Source organism: Heterocephalus glaber, unplaced genomic scaffold (assembly GCF_053883595.1).
Source record: "Heterocephalus glaber isolate CG9 unplaced genomic scaffold, H.glaber_assembly_v1.0 deba00000768, whole genome shotgun sequence".
Lineage (NCBI taxonomy): Eukaryota > Metazoa > Chordata > Mammalia > Rodentia > Bathyergidae > Heterocephalus > Heterocephalus glaber.
The window spans coordinates 8,003,300-8,021,661 of NW_028258162.1; the positions used below are offsets into that span (position 1 = coordinate 8,003,300).

The 18,362-nt window shown below is 35.0% G+C and overlaps 1 protein-coding gene across 1 annotated transcript in view; it reads right to left on the reverse strand.

Annotated features, from left to right (window-relative positions):
* Dnajc1 (DnaJ heat shock protein family (Hsp40) member C1) overlaps positions 1–18,362 on the reverse strand; it is a 192,625-nt gene that overhangs the window by 94,030 nt on the left and 80,233 nt on the right. Inside the window, exons 4-7 of the mRNA XM_004859936.4 lie at positions 18,056–18,221; positions 17,088–17,185; positions 16,063–16,156; positions 3,637–3,727 (exon numbers count right to left, since the gene is read on the reverse strand). Of these exons, the coding sequence (XP_004859993.1) occupies positions 3,637–3,727; positions 16,063–16,156; positions 17,088–17,185; positions 18,056–18,221 (449 nt within the window). The remainder of the gene's footprint in view (positions 1–3,636; positions 3,728–16,062; positions 16,157–17,087; positions 17,186–18,055; positions 18,222–18,362) is intronic.

An 18,362-nucleotide genomic window follows, 5' to 3' on the forward strand; every position in this document is an offset into this window, starting at 1 on the left:
GAAGATAGATTTCACTGAAGAGAACATATCCATAGCAAAAAGCACATTCAATGATGTTCCATCATCCCTAGCCGTTAGGGAAATGCAACTTAAGACCGTGATGAGGAATCTCTACACAGAGTTAAAAACAGTTTTTAATCACAACAATGCCACATGCTGGTGAGGATGTAGAGAGAGCAGGACTGGCAAACCTTTTAGAGCTTTCGATGATACAAACAGCCTGCTGCAGCACGTGTGCCATAGGTTTGACACCACTGTCCTAGAGTCCACACACATTGCCAGTAGGAATGCAAAGTGGTACAGGCACTTTGGAAAACAGTTTGACAGTTTCTTAAAACTAAACATAGGGCCAGGGATTTAGCTCAGTGGTTCCAACGCCTGCCTTGCAAGAGCAAGGTCCCGAGTTTGATCCCTGGTACCAAAAAAGCCCCCCAAACCAAAAAACAAAAGTAAACATAAACTGTCTGTATGACCTGGCGATTGCACTTTGGGCATCTGTCCCAGATAAATGAAAACTAGGCTCACACAAAAATTCCTACATGATTGCACAGGGCAGGCTTATTTATAATAGCCCAAAGCTGTAAACAACCAAAATGCCCTGCAGCTGGTGAATGGGTAAACAAACCATGGCTTTTATGTGCTTTCTAAATCGTACAAGGTATAGAGAAAATGGTAAGAAAATACTAATTTTTCTAACTTTTCTTCTCCTTTTGTCTATTCAAATCATGACCTTTATATACACTACCTCTATGAAATAAGTCAAACATTTATTGATAATGTGCGGTCTTTCAAAATGCTAGAAGAAAGGATTTTGAATGTTTTCACTGCAAGAAATGTCTGATGAGATATGTTTACTCTAAGTTGAATATTATGCAATGTTTACATGTGTCAAAACATCACATGGTACTCCAGAAACATGCACACTTTTTGTCAAATTATTCTAAAAAATAATGCATTTAGCATTCATTATATGGGGCTGTTTCATTATAAGTACATAAAATTGACTTCTATTGATCTAGAGTGGAGCTGGGAAAATATAGCAGCTCAGTGGTAGACTGCTTGCCTAGCATATACAAGGCCTTGGGTTCAATCCTCAGCACCACAAATTAACAAAAGCTGTTTAGAATAAATCTAAAAAATTTACAGACTGTAAGAAAAATATTTAATACCCAAAAGGTCTAATTTTATAAATATTCAACTTATTTAAAGCTAGATAATAAAACCAATCAAAGGTTTATAAGAATATGTGACAAAAATTGCCTAGAGATTAAAAAAATTTTTTTGCAAAAAAATATTTACTTGAAAGAGGTTACCGTTTTCACACTTTCCCTCCTCTAAAATACTATTTTTATAAGACTGTTTACACCTTACTCAAAGCAGCTCTGGGGCAGCCCCTGAGTGCTGCACAACCTGAGCAGTAAAGCAGACAGGAGGGCAGAGCAGCAGTTAGGCCATGAAAGACAGGCAGCATAAAACAGCTATTGCTAATCTGCATGAGATGCATTTACTCAATTAAGTAGATGGAAATGTTATTATGAACTCAGTATTCCAATGATGGTCTTTAAAATTAAGAAGGATAGGGGCAAATGAAATGCACACTAGGGGATTTAATGTATTAATTCTAATGTATACAATGCAGAACACTGTAATGAAGTTAACAAAATTAATTAAAAGATTCTTTGCATGTAACCATTAGAGACTACATTAAAAAATACATGACAGTTTCTGACATTGTTAACCGTGAATGTGACTGTTCTTGATCATTCTTAATGTTGATCCACCACCTTTTCCAAATATTCACTGATAAAAAAAAACATGAGATGAGAGACAACCATCTGATTACTCAGAGCCTAGTATGAGTGTTGCTTTTAATATGACTTTTTGTATGTATTTATTCCATTCTGAGTTTCAATAACTGGTAAGTTAGTGGTGAATTTTCAAATGTTTTAGAAGACTGTTACACATGTTTACTGAAGACAGAACTTTAAGGTATTTATTTAAAATTTCTTTTTTCACATAATCTTTTTTTTAACTAAACAATAAAATAAGAAACAAATTATTAAATTTGAGACTGTTAGTCAACTCTTAAGCAGAACAAAAATCTTTGAACAATTTTGGAAAAGTGGTTACAGACCTCAAAAGGAACTTTGACATTGTGATAAATACTTTTTGTTTAACCCCTATTTTCATAAGGGTAGTATATATACTTAATCCTTTACTAGTAAAACAATTCTAACACATATATCAAAATTATAACAGCTAAGTGATTTGTTACAAAAATTAGATAAAAATGATAAGCTGACTATGGAGAGAAATGTAGTATATTTACACTGCCTTTATAGGTAAACTTTGGATTAATTGGATGTTTTCCTCTTTCTTTACAAATAAGATTTTTTCTCTGACTAATCTGAAAGGCCTAAAAAACAGTTATGTACCAATTTTACTTAAAAATAACAATCATATGAAAATTACATTTAGAGTTTTATTTGCCCACTTCTACTTCCCAACACACATCTACCCAATCATAATACATAATCTTCTATCATTGTAACTCTTCCTTCTTCACAGAAGTCTGCTTTATACAATTATACAGTTGATCTGAACATTATTCTGTATTTGTAATTATTGAAACTTTTTGAATTAAACTCTGTGTCCCTTGAGTTAGAGTTCTATATGGACAGATGCTTGTCTGACATTTAATATTCGTGGTATTACATTAATTTAGTATCCAACCATTCATCCATTTACTGAAAACTTACTATGGGTGAGGACATTGCTGGAGGTTGTAGACACAAAGATGAAAAAGAAAGTCCCTGTTCAAAAGGTGCCCAGGCACACAAAGAATTGGGCTAGAAGGAAAAACAGCTCCCTAATGTAAGTATGCTCTGGCCCCTGGAACTTGGGGACACAGCAGTGAGCAGATAAAGACTCTGCCTCATGAAGCTTACATTCCTCTGGGAGGAAGCCAGATATAAACAACAGCAGTACATAAATTGTTAAGTAGTATTAAAGGCATTCAATAAAACAAAGCAGTGTAAAGAGACAGTGCATATGTGTAGGAAGGATGGAGATAAGGCAAAATTAGACAAAAGGTCCAGAACTTGGAAAATGTCTTCTCTAACAGTATGTTCAACTTTTCCTAAAATCAGGAAGAACTGTCTATAGTGCACTTTGGAAGGTTTCTTTTCAACATATTAATAAATTTATTCAAGGTTGTTTATATTATGTAATAATGTGCAAATGAAGCAAAACTTTCAAAACAAAAATCACTGATATTTTCAGGTTTACCAATTACTATAGCACTGTATAATATACAGCAGTTGGTTAGACTTGGCACTAAAAATCAATTATAATTTCAGTACTGGGATATAACAGGACTTGGCAGAGTTTGGATGGTCCTACACTTCCGGAGCTGCATGGCCCCGTGTCGATTTTATCCTTCCTCTGAGAATGGATTTTGGTGCTTCAGCAATAGAGTATTTTTTATTCATAATACATTAAATACAACTGACTTTTGGAAAGTGGCAAAGAAAATATAAAAAACTTAATTACTGCTAAACCTAAAGGAAAATCCAAATGTAGGTCACTGGTTTTATATGATATTGTTAACACAGAAAGACACTGTTTCAAACTCACTTTGAAGCGTTTCAAGTTCAGTTCTAGTCAGTGCATCTTCTTTTTCCTTTAATTTTGTTTCTTTATATTTAGCGTAAAACTGCCCAGCATCCTTAAAAAAGAAGTTATAAATAAATTAGCATAAAAATCAGTTTGTTTTGACAGTATTTTCCCTATAACTTCCTTTTATAGCAGTATATAAAATTTAGAAGTAGCCTTTCTTTTTGTTTTCAAATTTTATGATGAACAGAGGAAACTGAATAAACACTTCTGTCTGATTTTTCTCTCCTGGACAGCTAAGGCCAGAAACTGCACGAGTATAAATTCGGGTAAATTCTTTCTTCTCTTACATGAAAAGAAGGTCTCCACATCCTATTTTCTTCCATTCCTATTTTCTTAATAGCATACTATTGTGTATACAGACAGCAAGAAAACTCACTTGCTAAACTGAATTACTTGGTATAATAAATTATATTACTGTGACTAATAAAGTACTGGTACTGTTTTCACATTAGTTCTTTAACTGCAATAGGTTTTCAGAATTATTATCTGCAGATCTGATGATTACTGTATATGGCCCTGTAGCAGATGTGAGTGAAAGTTGTCACTCCCCCTTCCAACACTCCTACAGACCAGTGCCACACAGTCACCTCCGAGGCAAGGACACACAAGGCACGAAAACACACAGGCGTCAAGATACAGTGGCTAGCGCCGGGGATTTAGCTCAGTGGTTTTGCAGCCTGCTGCACAAGCTCAAGGACCCAAGTTCGATCCCCGGTACCAAAAAAAAAAAAAAAAAAAAAAAAAGATACAGTGGCTAAAGTCTCAATGACTGGCACACAGGTAAGACTTTAGCAAGGGGTCAAAAAACCCAAACAAACCTGGCCTTCAATAAATCACAGACATGAAAACAAACAAGTTGATGCTCTAGGCATGTGGCGATCCTGACAATGACAAAAAGCAAGAGATCTTTTCCCACATTCCTCGATTCAAACTTCGTATTTTATATAGCGACACTGCTTCGCGGCCTTTGCATTTGCTTTGCCCTCTGGCTGCAGTATTTTGCTGCCCTCATCATTCTGACAAACTCTTTTCATCCCTGAAAGCCTTGTTCAGGCACTATCTCCTTTACCATCTCCAGCAGAATAACTCTCCTGCACACTACTTCCGTACTTACTCGCTTATGAGACTAGATCATGCCATATTCTAGAAGATAGGACATTTGAAATAAGGATCCGTGTATGCCCACAGCAAGTAACTGGCATAGAGCAGACACTCAGTAAGTGTTCACTGAGCTACACCAGATTGAAATATATGAGGACCATTTAAAGAAAGAAAGGAAAAGGCTTGATGACTGACTTAAGTGGAGTAAGAGAAGGGTATCAGGATAACTTTGGGGTAACTCCAAGATTGTAAGATTCCTAGAGAAGATAAGAAAGGGGCCCGTCTAACAAGGCTATTTCTGTAAAAATCAACCTCTGACATTACCCAGATCAGATGTAAACAGATGAACACTTAAACACTTCAATAGAATTCTCTTTTTCTCTATGACTGTATCCAAGTCAAAGCTTTCTTCTGAAGTCTATGACTAGTGGGATTATATCAGAACTCTTCCCCTGGACAACAAACTAGGGAACTAATAGGATATTCCTAACATTATTCAATCAATATAAAAAAGATATTTCTCTTATTCCTTCTATTCCCACTTTCATGTTCTTATCTCATTTCTACTAGACAGGTTTCCACAAGCCCTGGGCCAGCTAACCAATGCTGTGATTCGAAGGGTCTGGATGGTCATGCACCCAACTTGCTCACCTCCCACACCCATACACGGCTTATGTTTCAGCAGGGTCTGAGGTTAGGATTTTATGGCCCCTTAACATTCCCCACTCCACCCCCTTAAGTAAAACTCAGCCTTGGGGTATTATTTTTATAGTAAGCCATATCAGTTATTTATACCTTGGTGTGAATGAATGAATGAGCTTATTAGCTTCTTTCCACAGAGTAGGTTTTAATAGTAGGGAAGAAGAAAAGGCCAGGAAGGCATTGGCTCCTTGAGGGAGTAGGAAATGTGGCACCATGCAAAAAAAGAAGGGCACAGATTAGTTATTTACGAGAGATGAAAGAAGGTAGGTTGAAATCAATCATTGTAGTATAGTACAGTGAGATACAGTGATTAAGAGGCAGATTTTAGGGCCAGAACCGAGATTAAGATCCTAGCTCTGCCTTCTTACTACCTACATGACATTCAGCAAATTATTTCCTTGCTATATGGGTCAGTTCTTTCATCCATAAAGTGAGAATAATAAAAGAGCCTAATCATAGGACTGTTGTGAAAATTAAATGTTACTATTTGAGAAACACTTAGAATGATGTCTTATTAGGCCTTGTATGTGTTAGCTACCTTCATTATTACTTTATCATTTGACTAGAATCTTGTTCTTTGTCACAAAGTAAGGGTGAGTTTTAACATTTCATATTTCATCAAAATGCCTCCTGGGCAATCTTGTGTCTTCTTGAGTAGATAACTTCTCTTCAGCCACATCCTCCACATAAAGATGTGCTACTGGGTAACAGCAACCTCTTCCTAATGGTCCTGCCAAATGTGCTTCTCTACTAATGTTTCTTCTGCCTGCTACAGCACAAAATTAAACTAAAAGTCCTTCTTTGAAATACCCATTTGATCCAAAATCTCACTTATCTGAGGTTTGGAATACCCAGATACCTGAATCTATTCCAGCTAATCCAAGAGTTTTCACACTTTCTCTATCTCACTCACTGTTTGCTCAAGCCAAAGAATCCTATCTTCCTTTTGCTCCACTTTGAAGCATTCATTTACATGATCATCATGTTTTGTTTTGTTTTGTTTTTTTGGTACCAGAGATCGAACTCGGGACCTTGAGCTTGCAAGGCAGGTGCTGGAACCACTGAGCTAAATCCCCGACCCCTGATCATCATACTTTTTCTTTTCTCCTTACCTTACTTGGATGTTCAAATTATAATTACATCTGTCCATTCTAGGAAGGATTACTTTCCCAACAAAACTACAATCTCTATTCTACTGTATTAAATTACTTATTCCAACCATCCTTGCATAATAAATTATATTATCATGACTATACTTTAAGATGTACTGAAAACAGAAGACCTTAAAAGGACAGTGAGCAGAGCTGGGTGTGGGGGGCATGCCTGTGATCTCAGTGCTGTGAGTCTGAGGTCAGTCTGGACTACTTAGTGAGTTCACAACTAGCTTAAACTACATGGCAAGGCCCTGACTCAAAAACCAAAACCAAAAAACCCCACAAAAAACAAAAAACAAATAATAAAAGAAAAATGATCAAAAAGTTAGGCAGCTTGACACTATCTTATAAGGGACTGGTGATGGGATGACTAGGGATAATCTGATAACTACTAGAAAATATTTGAAGAATCATTATGGGAACTATGTATAGTTCCAGAGATTGAAGTTTTGATTTAGGATAAATATAAAGAAGTGTTTTCTAATACTTAAAATTAGCTGAGAATAAACTAAATTGATTCTAGGAACAATAGTCAATATGAGATTTCAATGTATATTCTTCAATGGTGGCTATTCTTCAATGTATATTGTTTGTTTGTTTGTTTACTTATTTGGTACCGGGGATTGAACTAGGGGCCTTGCACTTGCGAAGTAGGCACCAGAACCACTGAGCTAAATCCCCAGCCCTCTTCAGTGTATACTGTAAAGGAGATTCATGTGTCTGAAATAAGAGGAGAGCTAGATATGAATAAGCAGGAGATCTAGAGAGGGAAAGAGGGTAGGAAAGGAGAAAGGAGGAGAGGAAGGGGAAGGAAGTAAAGAGGATTAAGATGTGATATGCACATGTACCAACCATAAATGTACTGATTTTGTATTGCAAACACTTACTGAAAGGTATAGTTTCTAAAGATAAAAAGTAATAATAAAATAGAAAAGATTTAAAGAAATGATATATGAGATACAAGTTAACCCTAAAGAATATGTAAAATAACTTACTAATATTAAACAAAATATAGACTATGGACTGTATATTTCATGAAAACAGGAAATTTTCCTTCCTTTTTTCAGGGCCTAGAAGACTACATGATACACAGTAAGCACTTGATAAATATTTGCTGAAGAGAAAATGGTCCTTGCCCAACATTCTGTTCCTCTCTTCACCATTCTGATGGCCTCTTAAGATTAGGTAGGGTCACAGAACTCGTTCTCCATGGGCTGCAGAAGAAAGCATAACATGCCACTTCCCAGCCAACTCAAAGAGAAAGCTCATGCAAATCCCCAGGTCTATTGCTACAGTGAGCAAGGAGGACATGGACTTTAGAGCTCCTTAACAGCTAGCTAGAGCAGAATGTCCTGTTTCTACCCGGTGATGGACACAAATTAAGCCACTGGAACTCCAGGATGGTCTGTACTTTACCATAACCTATCAGTCTAGTGTGACTGCAGTTTGAATATGCCTTATACAAAATTCTTGGGACCAGAAGTGCTCCGGATTTCTGATATTATTCCCAGTTTTGGAATATCTGCATCTACATGAGATATCTTGAGGATGGGGTGCAAATCTAAACACAAAATTATTTTATGTTTCATATATACCTTATAAACATAGCCTTAAGGTAGTTTTTAATTTTGTGCGTGAAACAGTTTGTCCCCCCTGAACCATTGGATTTGTGGTGTCATGTCAGCACTTGGATATTGGATATTTTTGGATATTGGAGCATTTCAGATTTCAGATTTTTTTGTATTAGCGATGCTTAACATGAGATAAAATATAAGTGCTATATTAAAGTTAGTACAGAGAACATATAATCAGCAAATTTTTTGTACCAGGATTGAACTCAGGACTTTGCACTTGCGAGGCAGGTGTGGTGCCACTGAGCTAAATCCCCAGCTCCAATGAGCGTTTTTTAGTTGGCTTGATAAAGGCTTCATAATGATGATGACAATTTAGCTAAATCCTGAAGCTGTAATATTTCCACAGGTTAGTGGGCTATGCCATGGAGAAAACCCACATATAACTCTTTCTTTTAACATTCTGACATAGTTCGTTTAAGTGATAAAGTAACATGCTGAGCTGGCATGGTTTGTCATGTTTTGTTTACCTTTACATCTCCATATAAACTTCAAAATATTAAACAATCCAAAGAAAATTAGACAGAAAAGGCACTGATCTACAGTGGCTGGAGCAGGGAAATGCAGAACAAGGGCTATGGGAGAAGAGCTCGGAGGAGAGGCCACTGGAAAAAGATGGAGGAGGCTCCATTTCCTCTTGACTGACAACACAAATCTTTTCTGCTTGAAGTTTACAAATAAGCTTCAAAACAAGAAAATATTGTACTTTTCTGAAAATCTGCCTACAAAGTCAAATGGTCTATATTCAATTTTGTTGTTCAACTGACTAATGATCTCAGAATTACATATAATATATAATAAAATTACAGTAAAGAATATAGAAAAACTTAAATTACATGCTTTGAATAAGAGTCAAAATTTGTTTTGAATTTAATAACACTGAACTCACAAAGAGGCAATAAAAATAAAACAGAAAACCAGAAGGCATGTGTTCTTCTACCCAAGACAGTCAAATTCAAGCAGATACAAAGGCTAAAACTACTTTTGAACCTAGACTAGGAGACGAAGAGACTGAAGAAGCCATCTGCTCAGCCTGTCTGATGCAGGAATCCTTCTCACCTTTTATAATAATTATAATTAGCCTAAGTTCTTGGATAGGGTGTTTTGAGATCAGATAGCTTATTATACTCATTACAAAATCTGGTTATCCAGCTGTTGAGAAAGTGTATTATGTTTTGAGCTTTTATAGTTGCTTTATGTTAATATTTCTCTGCATATGCTTTCAGTTTCATTTCTACCACTAACCAGCTGTGCGTCACTTTGGGTACAGTGCTTCATTCATCTCAGTCTTACACATTTTTCATCTATAAAATATGAAATCAATGAGACTATATAACTTTAACATCCTACCTGACTATCATTTGTGGCTTTTTATCTTTTCTGTATCTAGCAACAAAACTAGAAAATTCGACTTTATATTGTGTCTCTGGAATCTCTGAGTACCGACACCTTGTGCCTTCCTTTCAGAGTGCGGAAGTAAGGAATTCTTGTCTCATGCTGTGAGGTTTTTCTGTTTTCCTGCATCCTTTTGTCCTCTAGTAGCAGTAGAGTTTCAGCCTTATAAAAATCCAGAACAGTTTGTCTGTCCCTTCTCATTTGTTTACATATTTTCTATGTAAAATATGTGTGTCTGGAAAGTTTTTAAAGTTTTAAAGTACTGAAAGTAAGCTGTCTCATCCCTTGGAAAATCTGTATTTAACTCTGAGTAGAAAGGCAGGCAACTCAGCTTAGAACAAATGGGTCCTCACCTTTTAGAAGCTTTTCTCCCTGCTAATTAGCTGTGACTGTGTTGTTTGTTTGGACAGGGGCCTGGCAAGCAGAGGCAGAGGGGTGGAAAGGAGGGCTCTGATTAAAGGGAGGATGACCTCCTGGCATGTCCACAGTTGCAGTCTCCATGGGAGAAGCTACTTGGCAGGGGAAGCTTCCATGTAGAGTCAGTTTTGTACAGTACTATAGTACTCCTTTTATCATCTTAGGCAACATTCTTTTAAAGGTAAAAACCAGCGCAATACGGAGAAGATTCCTCTCTTTCCACAGCTGCTGCTCCAATGCAACCTATAAACCCTGACAGTGTTTATATGCACACTGGAAACTTCGTAGAATCATTTTTTTTGTTTGTTTATTTATTTATTTTTGCTACCAGGGATTGAACTCGGGTCCTTGCGCTTGCACAGCAGGTGGTGAAACCACTGAGCTAAATCCCCGGCCCAGAATCATTTTTATTTTAACAGTCTTTTTTTTTTTTTTTTTTTGAACCAGGGATCGAACTCGGGTCCTTGCACTTGCGCAGCAGGCGGTGAAACCACTGAGCTAAATCCCTGGCCCTATTTTAACAGTCTTCATGTTAGAGCAGCTTGGTAGTGTGAAACAATGAGAATAAGACTTACTAATGTGAAGAACTGGGCAATGGACACTTACATGGGTTTTATATTTTATAGGTTACAATACTGAAAAATATAACAACATAACAGGTAGAGAGAAATGTGAATAGTGAATTCCCAGAAAATCAAACTTAGCAAATGTGTAAACTCTCAGAAGTTCAAATCTGTTTCATATCAGAAGAACACAGAACTATGACTATATAACTTAAACTGGGACTCACTTGACATAATTGGCACTTTCTGATCTTACGTGAGATATGAGATAAAAAATGTAAATTATTGGGTCAGGGATTTAGCTCAGTGGTTCCGTCGCCTGCCTTGCAAGCACAAGTCCCGAGTTTGTTTCCTGGTACAAAAAAAAAAATCTAAATTACTGCCAGGCGTGGTGGTACACACTTGTAATCCCAGCACTTGGGATGCTGAGGCAGGAGGATCACTGTGAGTTCGAGGCCAGCCTGGGCTACATAGGGAGATCCTGTCTCATGGCCCCCATCCCAAACTAAATTATTATGGCCTAAATATACACGGTTCCAACACAGGTAGAGAGTGGCAAAAATAAACTGTTATAAGATTTCAATTTACACACACAGCATCAATTATATTTCATTAATTTTTGCTACTTTTATGGCTACAGAACATATGACCAATTAAAAAAATATGCTAGGACTAGGGTTATAGCTCAATGGTAAAGCACATGCGTAGCATGTGGGAGGCCTTATGTTTAACACACACACACACACACACACACACACACACACACACCCTCTTTCCAGAAGAGCAATATGGATATTAGGATAATTTCCTGGAGTTATATGCTGACTACAACTGACACGGAAGACTAGTAAGCAAATATGTACTCTCTTCAAAACTATCATGAGAACAGAAACAGACTGATAAAATGTGAAAGTGTTACAGAAGCTATACTTGCAGTGCTACAGTTACATTCTAGCCTCAAAGCCCTTGCTCTAGGGCTTGATATGTTCTAATTCATTTTCTACTTCTTGCTGATCACTCTACTTGCTTCCTTAGCTATTTAGATACATTCTCAAGGTCCACCAGCTTCCCTGCATGCAGTCATGCATTTCACTCCTCTCTCATCTCTCCAAGCACACTAGCCTTCCATCTACTCATCAATTCACAAATATTCTCCGTATCCTTTTTTGTTGATTTCTTATTAGATGCTTATTCTTTCTTTTGCCCATGTGGGTACTTAGATGATAATGGGATACATTCTGCTAAGTATACAGTAGTAATCTCTATGCATCTCTTCCTTGAGTACTGACTATCTGGGAAATGTTTGATATTAAGTCAACATCATCAAATATTTAACATGGGGCTGGGGGTTTAGCTCAGTGGTTCTGGCGCCTGTCTCACAAGCGCAAGGCCCTGAGTTTGATGCCCGGTACCACCCCCCCTCAAAAAAAATTAACATGTATCCAGTATAACAGCTCTGCCATTCTATCTATTATTCTTATAATTCTCTCAGTATCTTTTTCAGAGCAGAATATAGGAATAAAACTAGATGCTGGAAGTGTGAAGAACTTCTCAAAAAGCAAGGAGTAGTATCAGAGAGATACTTTTGCACTACTCCACCAATCACAGAAGAGGATTTTTTGCCTGTTTCATAGCCATTGGGCACTCTGTATCTATCACTTCTAGTATTTCACTCATATCTTTGTCAGAAATGTGTAAAAGACTTTGCTATGTCATAAATAAACTTTGTCCTGCATAAATGTTCCTTATAGACCACTCATAGCTTTATCTGTTAGAATATGAAGTCCTAAATGGATAGAGTCGGAATCTGGAGACCTAGACTATAGAAATAAATGACAGCATATCCTCTTTTAAAAAGTGTCTCTTTCACCCTTAACACAGTCAGATTGCATGGGACATACTATATCTATGAAATTATCTTGGTATATGACCTACTACACAAAGTGGACCACTTCATTGGTAAGGGCACATTATTCATCCTTTAAGACTCCATTCAAGTGGCTCTTCTTTTTAGTTTTCTTTGGGCGTACTAAATGGAGTCAACCTTACTTCTATGAACCTCTGCAGAAGTCATTGTTTATACTACAAATGTGACTCCTATGTACCATATTGTATCACGGTCATTTGAACTCACATATTATAACTGCTACCTGACTGTAAAGTCCCAGAAGGCACATTTATTTCTAGACCCTTTGTAGTGCCTTGTTTTCATGTGTTTAATATGTCTTTATTGAACTGGATGAACTATTTTTTTAAACATGAAACCAGAAGAAGCTTTATATATCAAATATTTACATAACTGCTCTCATTTATGATCTTTTGGCAGAGGAGTATAGAAAAGAATTTAGGTAAACTAAGCAGGTAGTAAGTTTTCTTCAAGATCTTCAATGTTACATAATACAAGAGAACTTTAGCCCATAAACTGGGTCAAAACTTACTTTTTCCAAACCTACTGTATAACCTTGCATGTATGTGAAGTTCAGTAAAGAAATGGGTATGCAGAGGATGAATGGGGAAGACAGAAGTTGGGGGTGTTGCAATGACAAGATTAGGCAACAGATTCTGCCAGTGTGAAGTTCACCTGCTGGAAGCCATTAAATCTTTCACTTTTATGTACTTGCACAGGGTATTTAAAGTTCAATTTTAGATCGCTGTTCCTGAAATGCAAGAGACTCACACCAGAAGTAAAAGTGTCTCCACTGGTAACTGCTTATTCACTATGTGTTTGTAAGAGCTGGTTGTGTAAGCTCTTAAGCCTGTGGGTGCAAGTCATATCTGTTATTGTAATAATATGATCCAATTAAATATTACATAAAATAATAAAATATTAGTAGAAAATAGAATTGTTTCTATGAAAATCAAGCTTAATGTTTTGGGAAACTCAATATAAGAGCTGCTAAAAATGTTGCTCACAAATGTAAAAGACTAAGGGAAAATCATAAAACTGTAAGTATTACACAATTACACTGCTTCACTAGAGATTAGTCTTATTCTTCTTTAAAGAGAAGATTGGAAATCTGTCTTTAAAGAAACCAAGACTATAGGTATGGTAGTTTATGAAAGAAAGAAGAACTCTAATGAATAGACTCCTATTTAAAAATACAACAGCAGGCCAGGGATTTAGCTCAGTGGTTCCAGCGCCTGCCTCGCAAGCGCAAAGTCCCAAGTTCGATCTCTGGTACCAAAAAAAAAACCAAACAAAAACCAAAAAACAACAGCTTTGTATTACAAGAGTGGCGAATACATATAAAGTATGTTTTAAAAGTTTAAGGCTCTATGTATAATTTTTCACACCGAAGTCTTTTATAGAGCCCATTTTTTACTGCTGTACCAATTACCAATCCAGTTTGCTTCGGGTTAAAAGGTCTAAGTTTCACAAGTGTCTTACTTAAGAAGATTTCATAGCAATACCACACAAACACATAAAATTTATATGACATGATTTTATGGATGATAAACTAATATGAAGGTCACAAAAGATGGGGGAAAAAAGGCAAAGAAAAATCTAAACCTGACAGCAACTATTCAGTATTGTTTTGCTCTCTTTCATAAGCTATATGTTCATCAATCTAAAATACCCTCACTATTACAACCCGTACCAGAAAGAAACTACTATATGTTATATTATTTTGCTAGTGACCACTAGATAAACTAATCTTATGCCTCCAAAGCAGAATTAAAATACCAAACATGTGTTTAAGAAAAAGGAAAAATCATCATTTTCTTCTTAAAATTCATTTATTAGGAAGAAATAATTACAACCAAACTTAAAAATTAAGTTTATAAGGTCTTGAAAGGCTAATGCCTAAGTATATAAAAGTTAAGAGGCAACAGTTATCAGAATGTAAGTACAAACTTTAAAAGTCAAATTATCAAACAGTTTAAAGTTTCTGAAGAGACCAAAATGTTTCTGTAAATTTTCTTATTTTTATATATTTTCTAAAAACTTATGGTGAGGCAAAATAGTCATTTAATCTTTTAGGTTTAGATACCACAGGCAGATATATGTTCATTTTACCACATAAACTTTATTTCAAATTACTTAGATTAAAATTACAAATGAGTATTTAAGATTGACATTTTGTGTGGTAGTCTAATTATACTGTCTCATGATTATATTTTTAAATGCATCTGTTCTCTCATTTGTCTATTGCACAGATTCTAGCACTGGCAAAAAATAGACTTCAAAAAAATGAAGATCTGTCCTAAAAATATTTCTGGCACATTTTCTTATAAACATATAGTATGATAAATATACTTTCCCTCTCTCTTATTGTTTTACTCATACAGTGCTTAAGAATTTGAATTTTTCTCAAATAGATACCATGTTGACTTAAAAACAAAAGTGTCTAAATTACTAAAACACTTCAATTTTTCTTTATGAACTATAAACAAACATAAGACTCTGTAAGAAATAACCATTAACATAAATTTTCTTGATCGAAGAATTCATAAATAATTTCTTAAAGGCTAGACATAAGCATGCTGGTAATTTTTATTTCTTTTTTCCTTCAAATATATGATTTACATTATAAGAAGAAAAAGGAAAATAGGATGCAGAAGTTGGGGTCATTAGCTCTCATAAATGGCTTGAAAAACAGCTCTGACACATGAATACAAAGTGGGGAGGACTGGTTCTTGGCTTATCAGCACTTATTTTCTGAAATAAAACATTTCTCCTTCGAAATTACAATCTCAAAGAACCTCAAAATCTGTTACAGCAAAAAGCATATTTACTTTCAAATATTATGTTTATATGTTGGGAATTTTCTAACTAAATAAATGATTAAATTACCAAAGCACTAATTTAATAAAATATGCTTGGTATGCTGAGCATAAAAGAATGGGAAATTGCCATATAAATATATGTACCCACATTTTATTGCTTGATCAAGACTAATGAAACAGAAACTCGGATTATCAGTGGAAGACAAAATGTCTTCACTACTCTTAAAGCTGCAGATAAACTGAAAGCACTGTATACTTTTGCATAATTATATAGAAGCTCCAGTAAAAACCTGTTTTTCTTTTTTAACATTATGTACTTAAATACTATTAAAACAATAGGTGACAAGCTACTTGAACCTGGTTCCTTTTTACTGGTTATGCCTTTAATGACAACAGCAAATGAAACTTTTACTGCTTTTATGTCTGTCCTAAAGATAGTATTTTTTAAAATTTTTCCACTGTCTTGGAATTCTAAGGTATTCTAATAGCAAAATAAGATAATTATAGGAATAGGTATGTAAATAATCTTAGAATCTAAACAAAGTTTAACTTATAAAAGTACCTGATTTCAATTCAATCAACATTATGAAGGATATACTGGGTATCAGCATTCAGAAAGCAGACATGGGCATAAATTATTTCATGAATAATTCACAATGAAAGCATCTAACATTATATGAAAGAACATTTTACCTGCAGTAGATGAGGCAATGCTTTTAGTGTAAGGCAAAACCAAATTCCCAGTTTGCAAGGAAGCAAATCATGCCACTGTGGTTTTATCAGCAATCTAAAAAGGTAGGGAAACCCAAACAACAAATCAGCAAAATATTCTAAGAAAGTTGGGAAACAACATTTTTTAAAAGTTCATGAATTCTTTTTTGAGTACCTATTTCGCCAATAACAAAATACAAAGTACTCAATGAAATACTTATGACAGTTATCACAATCCAACTTATTTTACCATGAAATGTAATAGCTACAACAAATGGAATATATAAAGCAAGGAACAGAATACTGGCTAGAACTTTGGGGAAGGAGGCTCCTAGTTAAGTTATAAAAATGAGGATGCAAAATCCCTCTTTCTAACCTGGGCTTTTCATCACTTCTACAAAACGAATTCTTAAACCTTATGATTCCTTCAGCTGGTAAAGACTCAAAAGTGTTCCCAAGTGCTGACAACCAGATATGAAGACTGTAGCATAAACAAACCAATACATAAAAATCAATGTCATTTGCAGTTCACTGAAGCATTACTCACTGATGTCATCAGAATAGAAGACAGGCAGAATAGTCTCTGATCTCTATCCTACATTGATCAGGTCCATGCCCTGCTGTGTGAACTATTTAAATCCTTTACTTCTTTCTATGAATCAATAGAAGAAATGTGGTATCTTTTTGAGTGTACTGCATATCACGGCCTCTCTACATATTGTTACTCCTGAGCTAAGAGATTCTTCTAGTAGTATTTTTTTCTAAAGTTCAGTACAAAACTTCAAACTACAAGAAATTAAAATTTTACATCATTTAAATATATGTATAAATCTTTTATGAAGAGAGGAAAATTCTAGGAGTTTTACCTAAGATTAGGATTTATCTTATTAAACCATGGTGCATTAGTATTTATGTAGTGTAGATGTAATGAGAACAATCTGAAATGGATATACATATAAAGGTATTTTAAAAGTTTCAAATCATAAAATATTTTCATTTACTCCCACCTTTCATTTTTTTCTGAAGCTCCAAGTTTTGATACATCCACACTCTTGCCTCCTGTCCTTTTCTTCTTTTCTCTCTTTTTTCTACTAAGCAGTTCATCCTTAATGTGGAAAGAATTATGGTTACAGGTTATCATTAAACATGTGCTCTTCAAACGTTATCAAGACTCTTCCGTGAAGGGTAAACACTTTAGAGGAACATTTATGCAAATGTATGTAGGGTCCAACATGATTAAGTAAAATCATCAATCTTTCACAATAACTGTTGCCATGGTATCCAAGCCTTAAACACATACGAAGTTTGGCACTGTCAGTCATGTGCATCTCCATAGCAATCAAAGTTTTCTAAGAAGAGAAAGCATTCAACTTACTTTTTCTCATTCATGCAACTTTAATAATGTCACTTCAAAAGGAATAAGTAAACAGATGCTAATTCATGAACACTGACAAATATGTTTATCTTTAGTATACAAATAAAAATTCATACCAGAATAAACTACATAGCAGCACATTAGATCAAGAAAAATATAATTTTTTAATGAACTGGTCTCTGAAGGTATAAAATATATTCATTTTAAATCTTATTTAATTAAAATGTTTTAAAAGCAAATATTCATTATATGAGGGTCAGTGACAAATTTCTCGAACAAGTCTTACATTAAATAATAATTATATTTAGAAAATGATAATTAAGAAAGCATGGTTCTACTTTCTAATTTCCAGCTAAATAGCTACACTTTCACAAAGTTTTACAGAAAAATCAAATGCCATATTTTTTAAAAGAAGAATATTTTCTTCTTATTTATGGTTGTTTTTGAGTTATAGATAAATCAAATACTATTGAATATAAAAAACTATTAGCATGGAGTATATGTAGAGAAACAGAAATTTTCATCACTTGAGAAATAAATGTCTTAAATTCCAAATAAAATGAAGGAGGCTAGATCATGCAACTTATCAGCAATACTCACCAGTTGTTTTTCCAGGTAGATTGACCAAACCACAGCATAATGACCCACTGTGAGAATAATGAACAAGAGTAATGCCAGCTCAGCATTGCTCATTTTTCTCACCCGCCTGTAGTAGAACACAGGCTGTCGCCAATCTGGAAGTCCGTTGATCAGAATATCATCATACCTACAGTAGCAAATATAACAATTTTTCATGGGGAGTTTGAAATAAAAAACAAAAACAAAATAAACTTCACTTATACCTATATTTTCAAAGAAGAAAGAGGAAATGAATTCTCCCAAAGGATAACATTTATGTAGATTACCA